This window comes from Limulus polyphemus, unplaced genomic scaffold (genome assembly GCF_000517525.1).
Source record: "Limulus polyphemus unplaced genomic scaffold, Limulus_polyphemus-2.1.2 Scaffold623, whole genome shotgun sequence".
NCBI classification, from domain to species: Eukaryota; Metazoa; Arthropoda; class Merostomata; order Xiphosura; family Limulidae; genus Limulus; species Limulus polyphemus.
The window spans coordinates 210620-238116 of NW_013666233.1; the positions used below are offsets into that span (position 1 = coordinate 210620).

A 27497-nucleotide genomic window follows, 5' to 3' on the forward strand; every position below is an offset into this window, starting at 1 on the left:
ATTTTCCAAATGAATGGTCCTCACAGTGCTTTTCTTCCTACTTGGAAACAATCTTTTTGAACCTAATTTGTTTTTCTTCACTGTATTATACTTTGAAATCTTCCATGTATCCTTTTTGTCCAATTTGCTGAAAGTCTTGCGAAAAACGTTTTTTCAAGGAATCCATTTTTTGTGTTTTACTATTAAAAGCCTCACTATTCTTGAAATTGACTTTCTTACTTGGTTCCATGCTTTTACTAGTGTTTGACATGACACTAAAATTCAAGGATGATAAAGCTTGTTTTGCACTTTCTTCCGAAATAATAGGAAAAAAGCATGATATGTTTTCAAGACCATATCTACTGTGAACATCTGATGATAAATTCTCAGCCAATTTGTTCAATTCTACCTCGTTTAATATTCCATCTGTGCAAAGAGTATGTCTAATAAGTGGTACAATAGACTTCTGTGAAGCATTTACACCCAATGACTCAATCCCACTTACATTTATATGTCCTTCTGTTTCATGTTTTTTTAGTTTTGTTTTGTTGACTGGAATGAAATTTCTTTTATTTTTCTTTGATGTGTTTTCTGCTAAACTTCCTAAATACTTTCTATTAAGATTTAATCTTTCTGCAGGGTTCCTATATAAGCCATCAAAAAGAGTCCTTTCATAAAATTCAAAATTTAACTCTGATGGTAGTACATTGTCATTTTCTTTTTCATGATCTTGGACATCTTCTTTTTCTTCTGAAGACTCTAAAATGTTGTTATTACATTCACTTTCAGATTTCTTCAATAATTTTGCAGCATAGCTTTGCTTTGTTCTAACAGATTTATCTTTTTTAAGTGAGCCCATTGACAAAACAGCTGCAGTGGGAGGTAAAAGAGTAAGAGGAGAATAACGTGCAAGCAATCCAACTTTTAACTCAGCTTTGGTGTCAAGAAACTCTTCTAGCAGTTCACTTACAAAAACCGTGTGTGAACTTCTGTTTTCAATAGAATCAAGAGAATTTACCACTTTTTCACTATTTCTGAATTTTGAGGCTAGTTTTTCAGAAAATATGACCAATGGTGACAATGCAAACTTTGCTATATCTGCCCAAATTTTATAATCATTTTTATATTTTAAGACAACACTATTCAAAGTACTATTGTGTGAGACATCATTTTGCTTATATGTTGATGAAATTTTCTTCTTATCACAAAAACTATCTTCACTGTTTTTGTTTTCATTACTTTCAACGGAATTACACATACCTTCTACTTTTCGATGAAATAGTTTTTTCTTCCAACCCTTTATCTTAGTAATATCCTTGGTCTTGGTTGGTATAATAAAATCTTTGTTGATAGCGTGACTAGATATTACTGATTGTCTATCTTCTTCCACCCTAAATGACAGCTCATTATCATTAAGCCAGTCACAAAATGTAAGAGTATATTTAGTGATGTCTTCCTCATTTTTGAAACCTAAAAATTCAACTCCATCAATTATATCCATCTCTGGTTCTTTCCATCCTTTTATAACACCAGTTTCTTTCATCTTCTCTGAGAACAGGATATGGTTTGTGTGTAGTTTTTCATGACATGACATGTTTTGCAAATTGGAATTAGAAAAGCTATAAGATGGACACACTGAAAGTTCTTCTGGTGTAATTCTTTCAACAAGAACAACTGGCTGAAACAGAGAATGCTTTTTTAAATTTGTGTTCTGCACAACTGATTCTTCACACACATATCTCCTAGGAAATGACTTTCTAGCAGTTCTTTTAGGTATGGGTTTAGTGCAGTATTCATTCTTGGTATAAAATGACCTGTTAGTTTCTTGGATTCCCATTTTTTTTGTCACAGACAGACTTGAGCAAGGTGTACTGCTCAAAAATGAAGCACATAATTTTCTACTTGAATTAGTATTATACATAAGTATGTCTAAATCACATTTTTTAGATATCTCTTCTGAAGAAATATTAATTTTAGGTTCTTCAAGAGAAAGAACAGGAGGTTCTTCATGTTCTGATGTAAAAGGAATTAATAAAGGCATTTCAGGAGATAATGGTGCAACATTTTCAACAGTATCATCAAATGGGATAGGAAGAAGTTCTGGCATATCTTTCTCTTCTGGGGAACCTGGAATTGATTGAAGACTGTCATGAAGATTCACATTACTGTTATTTTCAGATAAGCTACAGAATTTTTCTAAATTATCTCTGGGTGACGGATCAGCTGATTCTCCTTCATTTTCTTCTTTTGGTATAGCTATGCACGAACTCAATTGTTCTGCTGCAAAAACTGAGCATTCTGACTTATTTCCATTCAAATGTCTTTGAATTTCTGTCATTGTATCATTCTTATCTTCTGAGTCAAAAGATGGACCTGGTTGAGAACTAACAGAATAAGTTTTTCTATTATCATCTGAATGTTTTTTATTTGTAGATTTTCTTCTGAAGCAGTTTTTTCTTGTTTTGCTGTTAAAATATTTTAAAGGGTGTGAAGCTTGCCTTTTATGAAATGATTTTTTAACAAATTGAAAGCCAGAGTGACTAGCTACATTTTTATTCCTATGATTTTGTTTTTTCTTCTGGAGCATTCCCACATTTTCCTTTGCATCTGATGTTAGTAAATATTTTGTTTTTTGTAGTGATAATTCTCTGTACCCACTGTGCTTCTGGTATAAGAATGATAATCGTTGAGAGCTGAGTCTCTTTTTTTTCAGTCTTTCACTAGACCGTGCTGTAGTTATTTTGGATTTTCTAGATACATTTCCAGTCACTGGCGTGATAAGAATATTAGGATTTTCATAACATTTGTAATCATGTAACAATTCTTGTTTTGACTTTACCTGCAAGGAACTTAATGAGCTACAAGTGAAAACAGGAACAGTCTCACTCATACTTCCTTCTTTAGTAGAAGTAAAATCATCTTGTGTCACAACAGGAATTCGCATCATAGGCTTAATCTTGACAACAGGAACTTCCGATGATCTTGACTTACTATGAATGAATGGCATTCTTTTCAAAGATTTGGTAAGAACACCATTATTTTCCCTAGATTGAAATGAAAAATTCTTATTTTCACTCTTCATTACTAACAACTCCTTTTTAATTTCCTGAGTAACAAAGCTTCGAAAAGGTTTTACTAAAGCCTCCTTTTTAGTAGTGGTATTCTCTTCTATGCTCTCCTCATAACCACTAAATGGTTCTATTGTATGACATAATCCCTTTTCATTTTGCTTTAATCCTAATTCACACCTTGAATTGCTATCACCATGTTCTTTTGCTTTTATGATTTTGTTCTTATGAACAGACAAGAAATCTTGTGCACCAAAGTCTGCATTTTCAAATAATGAACCATCTTCTTGTGTCTGCTTCAACAATCTAGGAAATAAATTACCTTTTTGTAGTTGACAGAGTTGATTTTCGCTTGAAACTCTGCTAAGAATGTTTTCATTGGATAAATTTTTATAGTTTCTATCTTGAAAACTTGGTTCACACCCTTTTACATTTTTACATTCCTGGTTAGGATTACTTTTATTTTCCATCAGGCATTCTTGCTTTACAGAATGTGTCAAATCTTCTTTGTTTGGAAATGAGTTGACTGATTTATGTGAACATACAGTTGATATAAAATGAGATTTTAGATCTCTAACAGAATCATCACATGAGTTTGTAAGGTTCAAATCTGATTCACCACAATATATATCAGGATTATTCAAAATTATACTTTTCTTAGAAGACCAATACTGCCTATAAGAAAATGGACTTGAACAAGATTTTCTTGCTGTTACTTTAGGTCTAAGCTCTAAGAAATTGTGAATGAAGGGAGGATTCATGACTCCAATGCTTTTTTTTCTTTCCACTCACATTGTACCTAAAATAAGTGGAGATAAATAATAAAATACTTAATAAATCAACAATAAAGTAAATTTATAAATTAATCTCAAACAATCAGAAATTCATATATCGAAAGATGTACTTAAAACCTAATACAATATATCTGTATGCACCTTGATACAATATCATATTAATTAGCATTTAAGTTCTGAATTGAACCCTCTTCAGAATCATATTGCAAGATCCTCAGCCACAAGTATAATTAGAATGTTGCCACAACTTATATAAAGAAAACTGATCATTATAATATATAACTTAAAACTTTCTTATTCTAACTACAGTGAAAACATTTTTGTAATTTTTGTATGCAGCAATAATATACTTGTATATAGCTGTATTTGCTTACTGATTCACTTTATTAACAGGTAATTTTACACTAAGTAAAAAATTGTGAATTTTTTTTACTTGCAGACTATGGTGTATAAAATTACAGCTGGGCAATTAGTGGAATTTGTTAATGGATTAATTGTTGGACTCATTAATTAGTTACATTCAAGTAATCCATTGTTCTCAAAACATAGCCCAAAAAACTTTATATTGCTAAAGTCTAATTTTCATACCTTTAATAAGCAGAGCACAGATAGCCCATTATGTATCTTTATGCTTAACAACAAATAAACATTATAATGGCAATATTTTGATTACTTAGAAAGTTGGAATGATCAAAAATAGTAATAATAAGAAACCCTAATTTATATTATTTAATTATTTTTTATGGGTCATGACACTTATTAAGCTGAACAAGTATGAATAAATTGAAAATAATAAGGAAAATTCATAATGGCAATATCTGATTAATGGATAGCTGAATAATCAAAAACAATAATAGTTAGAAACATTAATTTCAATTTGTTGATTATTTTCACATTAGTAAATTTAATCATAATTTCAATTACTGGACAGCTTGAATAAATTAAAATGGTAATAATAAGAAATACTAATTTCAATCAGTAATTATTTCATGACATTAATCGATTACTGGACTGTTGGAATAATCAAAAATAGTAATTACTGGAAATACCAATTAATTATTTTCAATATTAATCAATTACTGGATAGTTGGAATAAGCAAAAACAACAATAGTTATTTTTGCGACAATTTTGGGTAATTGAATATAAATTATTATATATCACTCTAATCAATATTCACTGATAATCAATTATATTATTTAATTAAGTTAATCACCTACTTCTATATTAAAACAAAAGGCTTGTAACTTCATGCCAACCGATAACATTCAAATAGTGGTGTTGTAGTCACAAATTAGCAAATACCTGCTTTGAAGTGCTAAATACGAACTTGAAAAACAGCATATGAGCTACCTAGCCTAAAAGATGATTAATAATCTGATTCTTGCAGTTATTCTTTCATTATTAAGTTAATCAATAAAGACGTCTAGCCAATTACAAGGTTTATAATACAGAGGAAAGAGCTGACAGTATAACAACATAACTTATCTCTCACTGTTAGAAACAGTGTACTACAAGCATCCAATGATACCAAATATCGAGAACCTCAAATTTCTTACATGTGTTGTTTTAACATTTGTTACACAAGCCAGCCTATCATCTTGATTGGACAAGAAAAAATAGAGCCATTCCAGAAAGGTTTGGGTTTTGATTAGACAAAAAAAAATGGAGAAGGTAACTTGTAAATGTAAAGTAAAACAATGTAGTAATGAAACACGTTTGAAATGTTCTAGATGTGGTCGTAAATGTGATGGTTAAGTGTAGCAATTAAGCAACACCATAGATCCAGGTCAGATGAGGGAAGAACTTAATCGAAGATATCCCAATTGATTTGACATACCAGTTGAATCAAAGATTCATCAATTGATTACTGCATTGACAAGGAAACATAAAAAAATGGGCACAATTGTATCATTATCTTGAAAAAGGGGGATTAGAATCATATAAAAAAATCATTAGTTTCAACATTTTGTAAAACTAATGGCACAGTAAAACCCAAAGATGCAGTGTTGAAGTTAAAGCAGATGCACAATGACATTCCAAGTTGATTTCCCTAATGATTCTCAAATTACATATGTCAGTTGTGCAATGAAGATTACATTCAAGAATAATGGTATAATGCCCAGTATGGTATCATATTATAATCCATATGGATTTCATTATATTGTATTTTCATTAATATTTAGTTTTTGATTTTAGAAGTTATGCCAAGCTTCATTCATGGAGATCTATCAAAATAACCTTAAATAACCAGTTTCTAAAATGACCCTCCTATTGACCATTCCAGGTTCAGTACTAAAATATGCTGGGCTGGCTCATGTGGCAGGTGTTAATACATTTGTATTCCTTATTCAACAAAAACTCTTGACAGTTACATATTTTGGACAAATAACTACAGATATTGTTTTGTGAATGCCATTAACTTATATTTCTTTCAGTGTTGTTCAAATAATCTAAATTCAAGACCCAATAAAGATAATTTGACATATAAAATCAAGATCAATCTTGGAGATGCACCTTGAAAACTAGTTTATACCTATTTTAATGTAAATACTTTATCACTTTGTCAAAACATTGAGAATTACTAATTGTTTTAGTTTTTTTATATAAACATTAACTTTAAATATATTAATTCAGACACGTATATTAAAAAGGAGCTGTTCTATATCTTTAAATTTGTGTTCAAACTATGCTATTATATGCAAATATTTGGAAGTTTAAGTTTACACAAAATTTTATATGCTTAGAAAATGCATTTTTGGCAGTGTTTAAGAGACATGATTACACTGAAACTAGAAACAGTTAAGCTAGAAACTTAAAAGCCCTGCTTGTTAATTAATTATAAACCATGTATTAAATTTTATTGAAGGAGCGAAGATCAAACTGGTGTGTCATTAAATCAATATATTTACTATATATTTGTACACTTATGCAGTATATTACTAAAAGTACTGGAACACTGATCTAAAGAGAGTGTCATATAGTTGTAAGCTATATTTTGAATGTTTTGATTCAGAAGTTTCTTTGCCACAGAGAGCTAATGACCATGATGATGAAGTAATTAAGAGCCTCTGTCTAATAGCTAAAGATGAAGATACATTATATATAAATACAAGTAATAATGTGGTGAAGTTAATGACAATTCATTGAATTATTTAGTATGAGAAATCAGTTCAGGGTCAGAAAAGTTATATGATGAGAATTATCACTTATATTAGTTGTGGAATTTTAAAAGTTTATTTTTGTAAGTTAGGTGTAATACTATTAGCAAGGAATTTCTGTTGAAAATGTTATTTGTGACCTTAGGCCTAAAACTTCAGTCAATATGAACAAAGCTTGAAGAAAAGTTATAAAACTTCAAACTTCATGATGAAAACCCGGACATGAAGTGAAATCAGAACTTTATTAAAGATGAAGAAAAATCCAACAGAAGGCAAAAAGAAAAAGACGAAAAATTAACAGAAGACCAAGAAAAAAAGTGATATAAAATTAAAAAAGGATTAAATGATAAGAAATAGGAAGTTATGAAAAGAATTAAAAATAAAAATAAATAAGACTGAAGATCAATGAAGCTATTAAAAATGTTCAGAAAATTACAACAATAGGATTGAAGAAATACAGAAAGCCTGTACTCACGAAATAGAAGTGTAAAAAGTTATCAACAAAGGATAGAAAAGCTATAATGACAAAATCAAAAAAGCAATGAAAGGCTGCAATGACAGAGTTAAAGAAGCATGAAAAGAAAAATCAATGACAGAATAAAACACTTGGAAAAAGAATTGGTAAATGCAAAGATCACAACATTCACATCTCTTCCTGAATCATCTAAAGAGTTCTAACCTAAGACATCATTTACTATTAAGTGTGGAATAGAAAACATTTTGAAAGTTATAGTATGGAAACTGATGGTCAATTTGGGGTTACATGGTCAGCATAATCCACTGAGACAGTAGTGAAAGAGTTAAATGGACAGCAAAATGAATATGTTGTTTACTCTGGAAATGATTTCAAACCGAGTTTAATATGCCTCCTGTGGTACCTTCCCATCATAGTCCATTTTTGTTGTTTTTTGGCAAATGCTTTTGACTGGCCAGCTGAATTGTGAAATTTGATTTGATACTGGAGTAGTTCAGGGAGTCCTGCAGTTACAGATGGCACAGCAATATAGATAACTAATCTGTTCACCCTTACAAAATTTTTCAAGTTTTTAATACCCAAGACTTTTCTAGACAAACCAGAATTTTTTAATTAAATATTTTTACTAAAAATCTGTCCACGAATATATGAAATCAGTGTTCACTGCTCTGAGTGCAAAGTGATTTTTATGTTAAGATTAAAAATACTTTTCTTCATATGAAAATTTTCAAATTTCATTTGTGTAATCTCCAAAACCTCCTAATTTGTTTTTCAGAAAAACTTTATATTTTTTCTGTTATTTTCTCTACCCTAACTCTAACCATCCTCGTAACCACCATAAAACTTTAAGTGTTGAAAAATGTGAAATAAAGTGAGTAGTTCCATTCTATCCTCTTTAGTATTGACCACGATGTTCCAAGGTACTTTCCCTGAGAGTTTCTACTTCTAAACTTTTCACATCTATTTCCTATGTTTATTTTACTGTTAGCAGCTGAAGTAGAAACCTGCCAATCATAAAGCAATGAATTGCCACTCCTGCTATTAGACTGTTTACGTGACATCACATGATGCCATCAATAGCAAACAAACTCATGCAGCACAATTACCAGAACTTTTCCAAAAGAGTTTATCATGATACCAGCTCTGAGAACACAGTCAAAGAGAATTTATTGGCTTGTTTATAATACAGTGGTGGCAATGAAAATTGTCTAAAGTAAGTGTGAGAAAATGTTTGATATGGCTCTGTACAAAGTCCAAGCTAATCCAATAAACTTAGTAGGTATTTGGATGCAAGTTAACCTCCCTGGGTGGTTGAAATGTAGTAGTACTAATGCACAATGTAAGTGCTTATGAACATGCATATATATATATTACTACTATTTACTCATAAATGCTTAATTTTTAGTTATTGTTTTTAAAACATAGCTCAATACATAAAAAATATATAGCAAAACAATGATTCTCAGCACTTACGATGTTACAAAATTCATCTGTACTTGTGCATCATATTTGCAAAGCCTTGCCATGAGCATCATTTATTATTTGAAGTGGAGGGGGGAAGACAAGTTAATTTTTGTAAATTTCAATGATGCACTTTAGAAAACCAAAAAAAACTTGTCAAATTACTATAATGGTACACATAAAAACACTAATTTATTGGCTTTCTAACTAAGCTATATGTGGATTTAAAAAAAAAATCTCATTTCTATTCAGGACCACAACTTACTCAATAGACTTCAACATCTCCTATCAAATAACAAGTTCCCCTTCAATCCAATTACAAATGACTGTCAGATTGATATAGTTTGGAATGTGCTCTTTCTATCAGTTATAAACACATACTTATGAGAAGTATGTGTGAGTAGACAAGAGGTTTCAAAAGAATGGAGTAGTTGGCAGGACTACTCTCATAGGTTTGCAAAAATATATCTCAGCAAATCAAAAAGATGGGAGGTTCTTATTTTATATTCCAGATTGTAAATGTCTGAAGTCTGAGTTTCTAATTTGTTAACTACTGTAAATGTTGTATAGTAGGTGTAATAAAACAAACTGAGCATTAAGACAAGCCATGTGGCACACGAAAAAGCATAGTTTGCATTTATTTTAAATATTTTCTTTCAAATTAAGAAGTTAAAACATATAATATTAAAAGTTGAACATTAAACTATATTGTAATTTTTCAGACACATTGTACTACTATATTAAGAGTAAAAAACACAAAACCAATGTTTTTTGGCAAAATGAAAGGGTAAAGTCTTTATTATTAGTTACAGCCAACTAGCTTTGATGATACAGTTACCATAATCAGGGCTAGAATCTCCAGTGTTAGCTTAGCATATATTCAGCTACAACCATTAATGGGTGATTTCATTTTTAAAAACAAGGGGAGGAAAAGTAAATCATAAATGAGGGATTACTTAAATTAAATAAGTATTCCAATAAGACATGTTGATTGGTTCATCATCTCTATTTATACACACAGATCTGTTTTTAACTTGTACAAATACACTCACTTAATTTCCTTTTTATGTTTGTTTGTGCATTTCTAAAAATCTTTACATTTTTCTAGTCATAATTACCATCACAATTTGAGAAATGTCCAGCTACAGTAGAGTACATAGTGTTGTCATGTTTTATGTCATACTGGTGTTCTTTCAACCTTGTTTTCAATTTCCTTCTTGTTTGTCCTATGTACATTTTACTGCAACTACAACCGAATTGGTAAATTCTATCTTTGGTTGACAATTTTGTTTTGTGGAATGAATGCTACTTCATAACCCTTTAATCAAAAAGCTTTAGCAATTCTTTCCAAAGTCACAGGAAAAAAATGGTATACTAACGAACTTGTTTTGAGATGCTTTTAATGGAGTTAATTCAGACTATTTCATTTGTAGATGTTTGTCAATCATTTTTGGAAAGCTCTGTCAACAATTACATTATTTTTGTGTTTTTTTGCTATTAAACTACATTGTGATGCCAATTTTATTGACATAAAATGATAATAAAGATGCTTAATTAAATTTTGAAATACAAAAAATTTACTAACATCCGTATCTCTCCATTTATGCATTCTTGAACCAGAAGACATCTCAATGTTTTCAGCACAATACTGATAACATCTGTTTATTTCATGCACAATGTGATTCATCAAAGTTTAATAAAAAAACATTGAAATATTTAAGCTCAATCAACTCTTCACTTATTCTACTGTCCATTTGTATACCAAGACTAGATGTATATTGGGTATTTCTGGGCTTCCACTGGTGCACGGCAGGGGAGAGGAGGCCATGAGATAGTACCTTCATGAGCAGTCATCACTTTCTGCACTTGGACTTTGTGAGTGCAATTCTGATACCTTAATGTCCTCTTCACTTCCTATACAAGATCGTAACAGATCTTCAACATGCTCATCTCCATTGTATTTTAGAGGTAACTAGCTATATGTCTTTGTTTTTATGGTTGAATTATTGCTGTTGGTGACATAAGTAAATTAGTTACCAGGCCAGAGCATCAATATGAATTCAAAGAACGGAGGGAAAAATAAACCCGCATATTACACAGTGATAGCATTCTCACCGACTACTGTATCTCATATGCTGATAGAATTCTCAATGACTACCGTAAAAACTAAAGGTTAAAAAAGGGTTGAAGTTGCAGATAAACAACTAAAGGCACCACTTAGAAGTTAAAAGATCATCAGATTGAGTAGTACTGACTTCCTCTGATGATTATCTAGAAGAACTAAAAGGATTAGTTAGACGAACAGTTAAATATGGTGGAGGAAATAAAGCACAAGATAACAGATGTTTCAAGTGTAATTTGAAAGAACATATTGCCAGGAACTGCAAGCAAAAGTCTGTATAGAATAACATCTCTCAAAAGATACCATAAGAAGAGAACTCTTACAGATGTCCTAGTCCTTATAGCCAAGATTGTGAGGAACCAAAAACTGTTCATATGCCAAGCAGACAATAAGGATGGGTCTTTGAGCCCAACCAGTCAAAGGAACAGCAAAGGGCAACTAGACATTAGAAAACAGGAATTAACTATACTTGATGGATGAAATTCTACTGAGAATGCCTCATCTGTCCTATATGAAATAATAATTTCATTATTTAAAGAAAACAGTCCACACATCAATGAGTTTATTGATAGGAAGCCATGCAATATGGTCACTGACATGAATTCTACATTATAATAGTTAGACCCAATTTGATATTGAAGGTGGGGAACTGCCTCCAACAATGATGAAAGAAGATGGACTGAAACAAACAGCAAGGTAGACAAAAAGATCCAGAAAAAAGAAAATGGAAAGTTTACCCTTACTGTAGGAAGCTTCTCTAGACTTTATGCTATGTGGATAACAGACATCAAGGAAGAATGCATATTGTGAATTGACTATATGATGAGACATGGATGCAATGTTGGGCTAACTTGACAGACTATAACCAGAAAATGCCCATGCACTACATGAAAATTACTACACCAGAGGTTGAACTTCCAGAGATGACAAAGAAAGCAATCATCATACTACCAAGAAGTGAAACTCATACCAGAACTTATACAAACAAATTTACATCTAGTGACTGGGCTGTAATAGAACCAAATCCTTCAGCATGTCCTGAAAGATTAATGGTTAAAAAACTTACATGGATCTGAAAATAAAAATGTCATCTTAAGTACCATAAAGAAAACAATGAACCAAAGAATTAAAATCTGGATGGGCATCACCACATGCAAGGCTGTACAGGTAATACAAAAGTAGTCACCTTTGAGACAAGACATGAGAAATCTGGTATCAAATCCTCATAGAAATACAACTTATCACCTCACTCACAAGAACTGTATAACTAGAGCTGTAGAGGTCTTACAGCTAATCAATGCCAGAGGTTACATGACTTTCTCATGGAATATCAAAATACTTTCTCCAATGGACCTCGTGACTTAGATCAAACAAGTAATAATCCCATAAGACTGATACTGGAGATGCAACCTAATATGTCAACTAGCCAAATGAATGCCACTTGTAAAACAGGCTAAGGCTTTCAAAGAAATAGAAGCCATGAAGGAACAAGGAGTGATAGAACTGAATACTAGTCTATGGGCATCAGCTACTGTACTTTTGAAAAAGTATAGATACACAAAGTACTGCATAGACTACCAGAAGGTGAAAGAAGTCACAAAGAAGGATGTCTACCCACTGCCAAAGATTGATTCAATTTTAGATATTTGGATCAAAATGGTTTTCAACATTGGATCTGAAGATTAGATATTAGCAATTGCAAGTCATTGAAGCAAGTAGAACAAAAAGAATCTTTACTGCAAGAAATGTAAAAATTTGTTGTGTTACTAATTGAATTATGTAATGAACCTGCTACATTTCAAGACTAACGAAGTGCACTCTCTTTGAACTTCCCTGGAATGTCATATTCAACTACTTGGATAACATAATCACATATGGAAAGACCTTTGATAATGCTTATGGACTAAAGAAAGTTCTGGATCAGTTGGCTAAAGAGGACTACACTCTTACTATCACTGTTTTGTAAAGTCATTTGCTGACAAAGCTTGTCCTCTAAACAAGCTCTATTGAGGTCAGTTCAATGTTAGAAAAGTTATTCTGAGAGTTCTCATGTACATTTGGTTACTCAATCTATTAGCCATGGAACTGTACAAGCAAGTTTATTTTTGCAAGTTAGGCACAATACCATTAGCGAGAAATTTCTATTGAAACATTATTTGTCAACTTAGGCCTGCAACTTATGTCAAAGTGAAGAAATGTTACAAAAGAAATAATCTAATTTGTTATTACTACATGGACATTATTTTTTACCAGATAATCCATAACAGCCTGCCCAACAGAAGAGGGTCATTAAAGCAATTTATAGTATGTACTTATACATGTACATCCATGCTCTATATTACTAAGAGTATTAGAATAACACACTTTAAAAAGGGGAGTGTCATATATCATGGCTAAGACTAAACTTTAAAGGGAGGTGGGTCCTCCTCTGGTTTTAACCAGAGACTGGACTCTGTTGCTAAAAAATGATGCACTCCTGCCTAGTTTGAAAAACAGTCAGCATTTGGCAAATTACCAATCATATTTGGATAATGCACACAAAATTTAAAGTTTTCCATTGATCAAGTTCAACATAGAAATGAAGATAAAATAATAAACATTTAAATAATAATATATTTCAAGAATGTATAAATATCTTAAATGTGGAAACCTTAAACAAACAATGTAGTGGCTGCCATATATATGGTGATTATAGCATGAGTAAAGGATAGTATCATGTTTATGAAATGTGAAGTTATAAAACACAGAAGTGTTTCTATTAACCTAGATTTAAGTTGGTCAAACAGAGTGAAGGTACTCTAGTGAAAAATTAGTGTTAAATAAATGATACACATAATATCATATGATGACATAAGTATGAAATTCTCAGCACCAAATGCCTGGGATAACAAAATTTCTCTGAGTGACAACACACTTTACAATTATATTTTGTCAGTTGGTCAGATTTTTTCTCTCCTTCATATCATTTGTTCATTTCTAGAAAAACATTACATACAGATTTCAAGGGAGCCACACAAGTTTCTGAACCACATTTACATAAACAAAGCTGGACAATTAATTATATAATCGATTACCTACTAGTATCGAGAATACCAATTACAACACACAAAATTATCAATTAATTGATATTATGATTATATAATGTTAGGAAAATAATCAACTAAATGAAAATTAGTCTTTCTGAATATTTCTGTTCTTGAAAATTCCAATTAACCAGATAAATGAAATATTGCCATTATAATTTCTCATTATTTTTGATTAATTCAAAGTTGTTCAGTTTAATCAATAAGGCCACAACTCAAAAATAATTGAAATCAGCATTTCCAATTATTTCTATTTTCGACTATTCCAACTATCCAAGTAATTGAAACATTAGCAATTACTACTTTTACATGTTGCACCATAAAATGCTAATGACTATGTTAAAACCATAAAATACACAAATGAATATATTGTTGTTTTTACTGTTAACAAAAACAAAATCCTAAAACTTATATTCTACTTTTGTCTGTGTGCTTTGTTGGACATGGAAAAGGGCAATTAGATTTTTCAAGCAATTTATCTCTTAGACAATAAGTTTTTTCAAAAATTCCATACCACTGGGCAGTTAGATTTGATGATGTACCATTTCCAAAGTTCTAAAATGTAATGTATAAAGTAGGAAGTTTTATAGCTCATTTATTTTAATTACATAATGTATATCTTATTATCTAACCTTGCTTTCTTTGAATATGTTAGTTTTGTCTTTTTATATCATCAAAAATTTTAAAAGACTATATTATATAAGCTTAAATTCATTACCACTTGTGATTTTACTATAAACTAATCAAAAGCTAACTACATGTAACTTAGTGAAGCCAATCATGTTATACAAACTGTCCAGAATGTTACAAATTTATATCCTCCAATGAATCTGAGTAACTCAAGTGTTAATGACAGTATGCTAGTAAACATAATCTAACATGTTGTGCATCTATATAAACAGACTTAAATTTGTCCTAATTTTCAATACACAGAATTAACCTGTTCTATGGCAATTCAGTAACTTGCAACTACTGAACAATATAATACTACACAATTAGTGTTTGTGTGTGTGGTCTTTGGCTTAAGACATGATAAATACATAATTCCATTTGCAAGTTCAATCATGAGAACTTGTGATGTTTCAACCTAATGTATAAATGCTTATAGCTGTAGTAAATATTTAATTTATGTATAATTGTATCTAAATTTATTCTACTCAAACTACAGAGTATTTAAGCATAGTGAAAAATATGCCTTTTTTTTGCTGAGTTAACCAACAATTTTAAACTTAGCCATAGAAAGCAAACTGTTTTTTACAACTCTGCATATGGTAGAATACACCCCCCCCCTCTTACTAAACAACTACAGTTATAATGAGATTTTGGAGTATGTCCTTTTTATTTCTCAATAAGTATTCCAAGATGTACCAAAGCTGTTCAAATGGATTCAGTTTTGAATTCTAGAAACTGAGCATACCAGATTCTGAATGTTGTTTTGAACTGCTGCTCGACAGTCTGTAATATGAAAAAGTGCACTGTTGTGATGAGAAAAGTACACGACCCATTCCCATAAATTTCAAAACGTATAATTTGTTTGTGGACATGTCCAAGATAGTTAAATCAGACCCACACCATAATACCACCCTCATGAAGTGGACGTAACAATGTCACATCCAAAGCATTCTCTCAGTTGTCATCAATCACAGACTTGTCCATCTCATGCAAATAATGAGTAGTGAGATTCATAACTGTTCATGGTTGCTTTCCACTAGTCTTCACTACATATTCAATTCTAAGTACTATAAAAGCTGATACCTTATATTCATACCTGTTCTTAGAGGCTGATGAGCTGCATGTAGCTGTCCTTGAATTTTACTCACATGCCAACCCTAATAAGTATAAAAAAAGAATACCAGCCTAAGAAAATAATTAGTATATGAGCAGAAAAAATACAAATAATTTAATTTCTGCTGTAGCTGTCCTGCTATTAGTACACAATAAATTGTCTTCGTTTATTTTGGGTGAATAATGCATGGCCAGTTAGCAATATATTTAGATTTAAGTTCCTTCAGCACCCATGCTTGGCAATAGTTCCATATCAGAAAACCATCTGTAACTTTTGTCACTGATTTTTGTTACTTTCTACTTTAGTTTACCTTGTTAGTATCATTTAGCTATAAAACGTACATGAAACTTGTTCTTTTGTTATTATTTTCTTTTTCTTTTTTTGGTGGTATTTTGGTGTGACAGTTGTTTCCTTATACACCAAAGTTCTCAAACAGGATGCAGTTTCTTCTCATATTATAGTTATTGTAGTTTATTGTTTTCTTATTATTCTATGGATGTTGTTTAAGTAGAAAAGTTACCTGTGATTCTTTTATTTCTTTTCAATTCCTTTGTTATGAAAGTGGCATCCTGATAAAGAACCCCTTCCCTATGTGCTTTTTTGGTAGGTGGCTTTCAGTTTGATAACATTCTGAAGAAACTAATATGGCAGTTTCAACTTCTGAATGGACTAGCTATCAATGTGATTCTGATTAGCCTATATTTTATTCAGTGCTATCAAAGTATTTGAGTATAGCTGCAGAAGTAAAAAACTTTTACACAACTATGATCTTGACAACATGGTTTCTTTTCATCCCCTTAATAAATTTACCAGATCATGTTATATCAAACACAAAATGTAAGCAAATTGGAATTTAAAGGCTATGTTCATAATGTCATAATCTGGAGTTATAGATCAGATATATTCTGTCAATAACTAGCATCTTGAACATGGTATGTTTTACAATATAATTCAGAGTTTGCATGAATAGTAAGTGATTAATTTTAGCAGCTGGGATGATAGCATTTTAAACATTACTATTTTATTTTCAGTTTTCAGCCAATTTCAGTTTTTCAGCACTTTATCCACCATGAATTTGGATTACAACAGAGTAATCAATGAAATTTGATAATTGGTTATTCTTACATAAAAGGTGGGCAGTTGGAAAAATCCAAAACAGTAATAATCAGCAACAGTAATTTCTATTAGTTGATTATTTTCACAAATTGTGACACTAAGTGATTAAGCTGAACAGCCTTGAAATAATCAAATAGAATAAGGAGAAATTACAATGGCAATATTTCAATTTTTTGGAGAGTTAGAATAATCAAAATGAGTAATAATCAGAAATTCTAACTTTTATTAGTTGATTATTTTTGTGACACCTCGAATTAACTAAAATTAATAATTCGAGATTATAATGGCAAAATGTTGATTATCTGGATAGAATAACTGAAAAACCAATTTTGACTAGTGTATGATTTTTGTGACGATAATCAATTTAAGTCTAATTTTGATTAATTGATTATTTTATAGTGACACTAATTTATGTAATCAATGCTCACAGAGATAACACTTTCCTTACCTGAAAATGTATTTTAGATAGACACTCACCTCTCTGCAAAAGAAAGCTATTACTTCGTGCACTGCTGTGAAGATTTTTGCACATTCCACAAGCCTAAATGAATGTCCTACTCCTACATGTGTAACATAAATTTGTGTCAACTTGTAATGTAATCATCATAGCCATTCACCAATAGGAGGGCAACAACCTCCACGTAATCTCCACGAATACTAGCACTTGAAAAAAGGTTCATTCTCAAAGAGGCAAACAAAATGCATCAGAATGAGCTCTTTCCTGGAAAATAGAGCATTAGAAAGAGAAAGCCCATGGAGCATGTCACTCATTGGAGGGGAGGCATTACTTGGAAGAAGACCACATCCATCTCTAACAGGGAATAATTTTTACCCAAGAGAGATGGTTGAGCAAAATATATTTTGCTTGGTGTTTAAGTGTCACTAAGGTGGAGAATATAAGAACTCAACAAGATATCATCACACAGGTGATCAGCTGAGTATGATTGTACTGTGTGGCTAGGGCTATAAGTCTGTCCAACATGTACTGTAGTAATTATGTCACATACTTACCACAGTAATCAGATGCAGAGAAAATCCCACACCTGTATCCCAAATAGAAAACAAAACCCACACAGGGAATGGCTTGAATCATAATGTACTGGGGTGCTTGTACTACACTTCCAGGGACACCCAAGCTCTACTGCCCATCGAAGGGTGCAACAACTGTCCTAAAGGAGAACTCTTCATATCAACCTCCCCAATGACTTGGCAGACTGGGGAAGCAAGGATGCTTCCTATGCTCCATTAGAAGAAAAAGAGAGGGAGAAATTTGTATGGGGAAGAGAAATGGAAAGATACTCATACAGAACAGGAAAAGTCACATCTCAAGGTCTCACGTTGAGGGACTACACAATGAGATACCATGACTGTAGAAAGCAGCCATATACCTGATGCTGTCTTTTTTCTTTTTTTTTTAGTTACAAAATGGGCTGGAAGTATCGAGACACACAGTAGTGTGTAGTGCGACCAAACAACCTGTTGCAGGGCAAACAGTTTTTACCAGGAGTGATAGTTCAACAATTTTCCATCTTCTGTATCTTGGAGCATGGTAATCAAACTATTGCACATTTTCATTGGATGTGTGTTTTACTGGACTTTTACTTCACACACTAAAATTCAAGGCAATCCATTAAGAAATACCTGAGATATAACATCTCCAGTTTTGACTGAGTTTCTTCCTCTTTTCTTTTTCTTCACACCAAAAGTAAGGAAACTTTACTTGACAGAAAAATGTACTTAACTTTAAGGAATTTTTTTCAAATTTGGTACATTGATAGATCTTTACAACCTACAATTAGGAGTTTCATTTGGTGTAAATATAAGCCACATTTGCAAAGTTATTCAACAAAAACTGCTCAAATTTGAGGAAAATTTTTGCACAAACCTACAAAAATAGTCACAAGAGCTATCAGTTAACATTTTTACTACAGCTTCACCTAAGAGTAAAAGTGGAGCATTTTTAGTTTTTGTCATTCGGATTAAAGACGGTTGATTTAGAGTAGCAAAACTATAAAGTGAAAAGACATGCAGATACATAAGTATTGGTTAGGCCATGCAAACTAGATTAGCAGTTTCTAGTTCAAGTTTTAAAATGAATCATACGGGTGGACAGTTATTATTGATTATTCATTGCCAACTTTTCAGCACAAATGTACTAAATGTTATGAACTTATCCTAATTAAAGAGCATTTAGCATCATGTGATATTAGCTTAAGCAATTAGCATAAATAATGATACTTGATACAGTTGTAGCAATTGCATGGGGGTGATGACAAGAAACTGTTAAGCTCAATTATATGGCATTTCTATAAAGGAAGCTATTAACACTGTTTTAGAGAGAAAACTAACATCATATATTTTTAAAGAATCTGGTTAGCTCTGTAAAGTATAGGTCTATTCTAAATAATAGTGTTGCAATCTTATAGTTAATGTGTGTTACTTTAATAGTTAATCGAGTGTTACTTTCTTACTTGCTGTGGTTTGTTATGTATTGACAAAATGTCATGATATCTAGTCAAAAACACCTTGTTTGTGAAAAAATAGGTGTAGCTAGAAAAGGATTGAGTGTGCCACTTAAAGGAATGAAATCAAAATTGGAAGCCACACTGGTAGTTACACTTATAGCCCTGATAAGGATTTTACAGCAAATATTCATTCCTTAGACCCTTAGTTAGCTAGGCCACAGATTTTGTTTTACCCATCATCATGCCCCAAGTTAAACAAAAAATGCAACCTGGCTAACAAATGAATGAATATTTGCTGTAAAATCCTTATCAATACTACAAGTGTAGCTACCAGTTTGGCCACACCTTTTTTTTCACACCTAAAGTGTTTTTGATTAGATATAGATACTGTAGAAGCAGTCTTGTGAAAAAAAACATCAACTCAATAACAGGCAGAAAGAAGGGGTGGTGGATGGGCTTAACACTGTCTATACTTCCCTGCTCAATGTGGATTTTGGAAAAAAAAAATATTTCCTGTGAGACAACACCTGCCACTCAGGTGATTCCATCACCTCCAGATGATGTACATTGAGATATAATAACAGTGACGAAGGAGCTGTAAAAAGAACAAGAACAAATAACAATACTCACCTCACTAGTCTTTGGGTAGAAGGTATACAAAACCCCAATGCATATAAAACCACCATGTGATGTAACTAATGGGACACAAATGTGTAAGGGATGGTCCACATTCTGGTCTACTGAATCTCATACAGGAAAAGTCATCAATGAGAGGTGACAGATGTCATGAGATGGAGAAATTGATGGGAGATTATCTGATAAAGTTGACAGGTTTCCTCTCCCAAAGAATAGACAAATTGGATGAGCTAACACACTCAACTGGTAAAAGCAGAAGATGAAAAAAAAACAGAAATGATGATACATGAAATGGATGGCCATAGGTTGGAACAGGAAACACGAGGGCCCAGACAGCAACAAAGAGATTTTCAGTCCTAAAGAGGGATCGGGAAAGGAGAAAGGCACAGAAGAGGTCAGTAAGAATCAAAGAGAGGAAAGGAGAAGTGCTAGGTAAGAGATGGAAAACTGTGGACAAAGACACTCTATAACCAGCAATCACAGACATGGATAAATCCCTGTCACAAAGCTGGGTAAAAAAAAGGAAAATTGAAAAAGAGTAGGATGACCAGAAAGAAGGGAGGAGCAAATGGACTAGTGGTAGTAAACCATACATCATTTGCATTGATAAAGTGCAAAAGTGGATGACTGGCAGGAATGAGACAGAAATTAAGCTACTCTGGGAAGTAACAATGAATGCATGACAACCCATTGTGAAAGATGGACATCTGGGGCAAAGGTAAAAAGGGATTTCCAATGTGGGAGAAAAAAGGATTCCTGAATGTCAAGTGGCACATGAGATGAATCCATGACTGAGCTGGCCAAGGAAGAGTAATGAGAAAAACTCAGCACGGGGTGTCACAAATAAGGGACCATAGGAAGAAGTAGAAGAGGAGGATAGATATAAAGAAAGAGGTTGGTCCAATCCTGGATAAAAGCATCCAACTGCCAGAGCAGCAGAATCTGGGACTGGCAACCAGAAAAGAGGAAGTTTGATGTGAAGAGAAGTCACAAAAGTATATACGAGAGGACTCTAAAAGTGGGAATCCATCAAAACACTTGTGCATTGAGAAACCATGGCATGGGAAGGATCTGGCCCAAGTGAGACAAATGATCTACCATTAGGTTCAAAGCCCCAGAAAAGAACTTCCAGAGTGAGAAAACAGAGATTCCAAGATCGAGTGCCTCCCTTTTGGTTGATGTGAGATATGACCATGGAATTATCCAGATGGCATACATGTTAAAATGCCAAAAGCTCTACAATATTGATATGAAAGGGCCACTCCTCTGGAGACAAAACTGCCAAAAGGATGTAGGTGTCTAGATAGCTCCCAACCAGAAAAAGATGAATTGGTGAAAAGATGGAGGTCTGGACAAGGAGGGTGAAAAGGAACAGTAAGTGTCATGTTAGAATGATCAAGCCACCAAAACAGCAAGCAATGAACAGATGGAGGAAGTGTCACAAGAGTTGATAGAGAACCTCTGGAATATTCCAACTGATTGGATAAAGTCCACTGAAGGGGTTGCATGTGGACACATCTAAGAGGAACAAGGCAAGGAACCCAAGAAAAGCCAGATTCTCCAAAGTGAGAAAACCTTTTGCACAGGAAGAGTAAGTGACATGAAAGCTTTGGAATCCAGAAGCTCTATGGTGCAAGTATGTAAAGGAGAATGCTAAACACACCCCCACATGAATTGTAAAAGATACCAAGGTGAAGTGGGGTGAAGACAAACTTGGAACATTTGAACAACCAACCCGAATGAGAAATCCCAAGGAGGAGGGAGGGCATCACTATAGAAGCTTCTTGAGCCAATCATCCATATAGTTAATGAAGTGGAGACCTAATGAGTGCATCCTCCATGTAAATGCTTTCACTACCAATTGAGAACATACAGTACTATGGTTAACTCAAAAGTAAGGCAGTCTGACAGCACAACTCAGAAACCAAGTCAACTGGGATACAGCAGTGAAATCAATGGAGACCAAGGTGGCAAACAAGTAAGAATAAGTATCCCTAACTAAGCTGTCGAAGGTCATGATGAACAGCCTTTGAGAGAAGGTGAAATGAAGACAAATAGCAAAGGAACTGAAAAAAGAGCAATATGAAGATGACCAGGTTAAGGACGAGAAAGAGGCAAAGCTAGAAGAAAAGGGTAACCCCGAATGTGAAGGAGAGATTTGGTGAGTTAAATCTTGAGAGAAAAGTAGATGGATCATGACTATAAGCCATAAAAACAAATGTCATGAAAGTAAGAAGGGTGAGGCTCTAATGGGTCAGCACAAAGCTGAGACAGAAAAGTACCAGCATGAAGAAGAATATCAGGGGAAGGGGGCAAAAAGGATAACCAGAAGGAGAAGGGTCATGGAGCAATGCAACCCAAGAATCATCAAGAACAACTGGAGAAAGAGAAAGGATGTCACAACTATGTGTAATCAAGGCAATAGATGATGAAAGTGGGGTTACCTGTTCTCATCAAGAAGAGGAGAAACATAAGAAGAGACAGTCAGTTAGAACAGCTTGTCAAAATCATCAAAACAGGTTCTGCAAAAGCAACAAAGACAGAAGGACAAGGAACCTAAACTGAGATGAAAGCATCAGAGAACCAACCTGGTGCACAATGGCAGTAACATAATTGACCATCAATACCTCCAATTGCAATTGAAACTGCAGAAGTAGATTCCTGGAGTGTCCAAACCATTTGATGTTACAAAAATATGGATCTGGGAATTCACAATAAAAAATTATCCTCAAAATTGTTTTTTTATGAATAGAAATGACAATAAAAGCACTAGCACAAACAAGATGAGTGAGACAATAAAGGTGGATGGAAAGTAAAAGCCCAAAGTCACCCCCCCCCCCCAAAAAAGACACCATGAAACACATTTGAAGACAAACAGTGCCAAGAAAGGAATGAACCTTTATTCAAATGCTAGAGCTTCGGGAGATTACTGCACATAAAAATGTGTCACTCTCCTATTGGTAGGAGGCTATAGCTTAATGAGAATTACATTACAGACTTGTTCAACTTAGATAAATAAGATGCTTGAATTTGTATGTCTGGAACTTTTCTCACAAACTTCTTTTTATGAGGAGTCCAGATTGCATATTAGCTTTTCAATTCAGAATCACCTTATCTATCTTTGGCTTAGTCAAACTTTTCAATGCAAAAAAAGTAAGGTACACAATGGCACAATATCATTGTCATTATACAACAACTGGCTTTGATTTCAATTTTAGTTTTTGTATTTGTTATTGTAAAAAAATGAACATTACACTAAATACAGTTTCTTTGAGCTTTTTCAACTTATATAGGTCTAAAATATGCATGTGCAGTTCGTTCAAAACCATATGCTTATCACTTTGTAAACACACATTCAGATGTTTCTGCATATTCAGCTAAGTTTGCCTTAATTACAACTTTAAATTTACTTTACTTTGCAATACTTCAGCTTCTGTACATTTCATAAACTGCTGTAAACACCTTTTAGCTACTTTTTTCTTTACTACAGGTTTTGTTCTTCATTTCTGATTTCCACTCATAAAACAATGTCATACACTAAATGATCATAACCGTTTCATATTCGGTACACTATTATAAATACCATTACTTTATTGTTTACTTTACATGTAGTTTTATTAAATAAAGTTACATCTACACGAGTTTGTTTGTCTGACTGCATAAATTTTTTTAAAACAAACCAGGATTTATCGATCTAACACGTAATGCTTGCAAGAAAGTGTAGCTTAACCCTATTGACATGGGTCAAAGGCCATGTTATTGCATTTGTTGACTCACATTCAAAATTATATTTAACTACTATTTTATGAATTAATTCAATAAGTTTTGTATCAAAATGAAGATTATAATTCAAAATTTTAGTTTTATACATTAGTTAATTTTTTAACTTAAAAGTAAATATTAAAAAAAACCACCTAAATATTGATTTTTGTGAGTCACGTGGGATGTTGAATGCAGCATTGGTTCAAATTAGATGTTTGTGATGTCCAAATACAGAGTTTATAGTTTCTTATGAAGTAGGAACTCAAATTACCTATATTTACAGACTAGAATATAAAATAAGAACCTTCTATTTTTCTATTTGCTGAGATATCACTACGTTTACTGACTCAAACACTGTGGCTATGCCCACCTCTTTCCATTTTTGGAAACTTATTATGTACACCTACTTCTGTCTATACAAATTTGTGTATTTTAAACTCAGCCATCGTGAAAGGGTTAAATGGCATATGTGAAAATGATAGAATAAGGAAAATTCAAGTGAAGGGCATGAAAACTACTGCATACGTTTTGTAGGTTGCAGCTAATACACATTAACATGGGTAGGGGTGGGAACTTCACTTGTGGCATGCTTAACATTCTTCACAGCAGCATGTGAGGTAATAGTTGTTCAATGTGCAGAGAAGTGGGCAATGAGCTTCTGAACAATTCCTTGTATTGATATATTGAGCTAATTACCAAACTCTAATTTGGATACGAGCAGATGGGTTGTAATATCTTGGATACTCACCAACAATGGTACATCCAACACTCTATCTTGAGAAATGAACAGGATCCTTTTCTTAGGGTACCTTGATTCCAAATAACTCTCTGTGTCAGCTGCTGAAATGTATAAACCTTATGTAGCAGTATACTTAGCATTAAAAAATATATAATTTGTGTGTGAATACATATTGTATGAAAAAGTATTTTTATTAAACCTAAAATGATTAAGCTTGTACAGAACTAACTTAGCATTATTTCTTCCTTAAGATAAACATGTCTGTTGACATTATCATTACATGACATGTATCATTACACACACAAATAACTTATGTTAGTAATAACTTACATGGTTACTACTTATGTTTTGTGTAATCATCCTATCAAAGCCTAAATTATGTTGTAATTCAACAGCCATGATATTGGATATAGGTGTTTATTGTTGATTGGTTTGTATTGTAGAGTTCTGTAAATTATTGTAAAATGTGGCAACCACATATGCCGAGATGCAGTATATGTCCACACCATCAATGTTTTAAGATATTTTGCACTATTGTGAAGTTTTAAATCATCCTAATGGCAATAAATGCAACCATGATTATACTCCGTGTCCAGTTAAAGGGCAAAAATTATCCAAGGAGAAGTTCATCACTGATATTCAATTTTGTTAGTTTAGTTCTGCTGTATGTAGAAAACTAAACACAACTGATTGACAAGTACCAAAGAATACACAAATAAATTATTCTGTTAAATCTTGAGAGTCCCACTTCAAATGAAAAGAAATGGTTAATAGTTGAGTTGCAGTTTTGTTGACAAAGTTTTATCTAAATGTAAAAGAGTAAAAAACAGAGGTAATACTGGTCACAAACTTAAATGCATGTTTTTGTTTTCTTTTTACTGACTCACAGTAAAATGTTACATTTTAAATTTAGTTCTTTATATTTTCAACGTAATTTTATAATTCTAAAACCTGACTTATTAATGAATGAATCAAGAATTTCAGTATCTGTTTTGCAACTTCTCTCAGAACAACAATTACTTTAACAGCTGATGAAGAATGAGTAGACTCTGATGTTGGGGGACTCAAAGTTAACATTTTTCCTTACCTGAAAATGTATTTATGATAAATACCTCCACACACAGTTTAACTTATTCATGCATCTACTAGAGGTCTGCATGCCATTAGCCTTGAGGCAACTCCTAATTTCACATAATTTAACATGAATTGCACTGCTTCTTGATGATGTTATCATGCAAAAAAAGCCCTGTATCAATAGGAGGATGACAATCCTCCATGCACAATAACTCCCTCTATGCACTTTCACTCTGAGTAACTTCATCTGTGATGAGGCAAGTAAGATAAAAGTGAGGAAATGTGTACACAAGTGAGTATCTATCAGAAATACATTTTCAGGTAAGGAAAATGTTAACTTTTGAGATGATAACTCACCTCTTAACACAGTTTAGCTAGAATACCATGTTAAAGTGGTGGAGGAGTTGGTGCAAATTATACCTAGATGAGTTCCCTTCAGAAGTGCCCAAAGGATATTCATGGATTGTGACACCCAATGACAGGGGTTCCAATGGGAGACTGCATCTCGTTTCAGCCAAGGTATACTCTTTGTCTGGAAAAGAAAGGGAGAAAAAAGTAAATGAGCCTCATGTGTTGCACAGCCAGAATGAGATCATGGCCATCTCAACATTTGCAACCAAGCAATCAGAGAGTCAATTTGAGTGTGGTTGGGATTCATTCAGTCCATACCTCGTGTGCTCCCTTCAACTCTACTGTCAAACTCTACGGGAGAGACTCCAACTGTAGGAGATAGGCACAATAGATATAGTGTTCATGCCTTGACTCTACTAAACAGATACATGCTGCAGGAGAAGGGCACAGCATCATAGTGTATGCTCACTTCAGCTTTAATGAACATCCTCAGGCTGCAGGAAGAGGACACAAGTGGCATAGTTATGTATAAAAGAGGTGACATGCACAACACTGACACTACTGTCCAACTCTTAACTATATTCGTACTCCTTTGTATAGCCCTAGTTGTTGAGTCCAACTGGTGAGGATTTTCCATGGCCCACCAACCCAGCAACTACAAATTTGTAAGTGGCAAGAGTCTCCCATACTCCACTCAGCAAATGGGGAGAGGAGAATTTGCACTGGGGGAAACCTGGAGAAAGTGCCTAGATCCCCATCAGACCTTTAGCTGGAAAGGTATTTTACTGGAGACAGTGGAATGGGTGACTGCAAAACCCTATTTTTAAAAGCCAGCAAAATCAAGCCGGAAAAGTGAGCAGAATACCTCCCTGGTGCTGGCTTTTTCCATGATATTCCATGGAATATGTGTGGACTGGATTGAACAGTTGAGTAAATACACAGATATATACCAATATATACCATGAGGATGCCTTAAGTGTTTTTGCAGAACACCCAATCTTACAAATAGACCCATGGCAAATGGTATAAGTACTTTCCATTGTCTTGCTTTTATATGGATTTTGGTAAGAATACCTTGGGAGACAACATCATTCAACTGGTTGGATCCTATAACATGAAAAAGGAGTTCTGTAAGAGAAAAAGTATGTATTCTTCTCAAAGAAAGTGGGAAGATAAAAGAACGGCAACGTGTGGAAGCCAAAAACCACGATCAATCATTCTCTCACTAGATATCGACCCTGAAACATGCCAGTATGCAGTCTGTCTCGTACCCTACACCTCTGTTAATCATCGACGGACTACCACTCGACTTCTCGCCACGGGACACGGCTAACTTCATCCGCCACTACAAACCTCAAGCTCAAGTGTTCCCTGAAGGCACCCGACATCTACAGAAGGGAGGCATACTCCTCCAACCAAAATCACTC

The 27497-nt window shown here is 33.2% G+C and overlaps 1 protein-coding gene across 2 annotated transcripts; it reads right to left on the bottom strand.

Annotated features, from left to right (window-relative positions):
- Positions 1 to 11: 11 nt before the first annotated feature.
- On the bottom strand, positions 12 to 26236 carry LOC111085798. Of its 2 annotated transcripts, XM_022386042.1 has the most exons (4): positions 26077 to 26236; positions 24655 to 24743; positions 15910 to 15970; positions 12 to 3846 (listed from the first exon to the last, which is right to left on the bottom strand). In XM_022386042.1, exon 4 carries the CDS (start codon positions 3806 to 3808, stop codon positions 86 to 88), a length of 3723 nt encoding a protein of 1240 aa, XP_022241750.1. In that variant the 5' UTR covers positions 3809 to 3846; positions 15910 to 15970; positions 24655 to 24743; positions 26077 to 26236; the 3' UTR covers positions 12 to 85. The 2 variants fall into 2 exon arrangements, with proteins under 2 accessions (XP_022241750.1, XP_022241751.1); XM_022386043.1 differs by lacking the exon at positions 15910 to 15970.
- Between the last annotated feature and the right edge of the window lie 1261 nt (positions 26237 to 27497).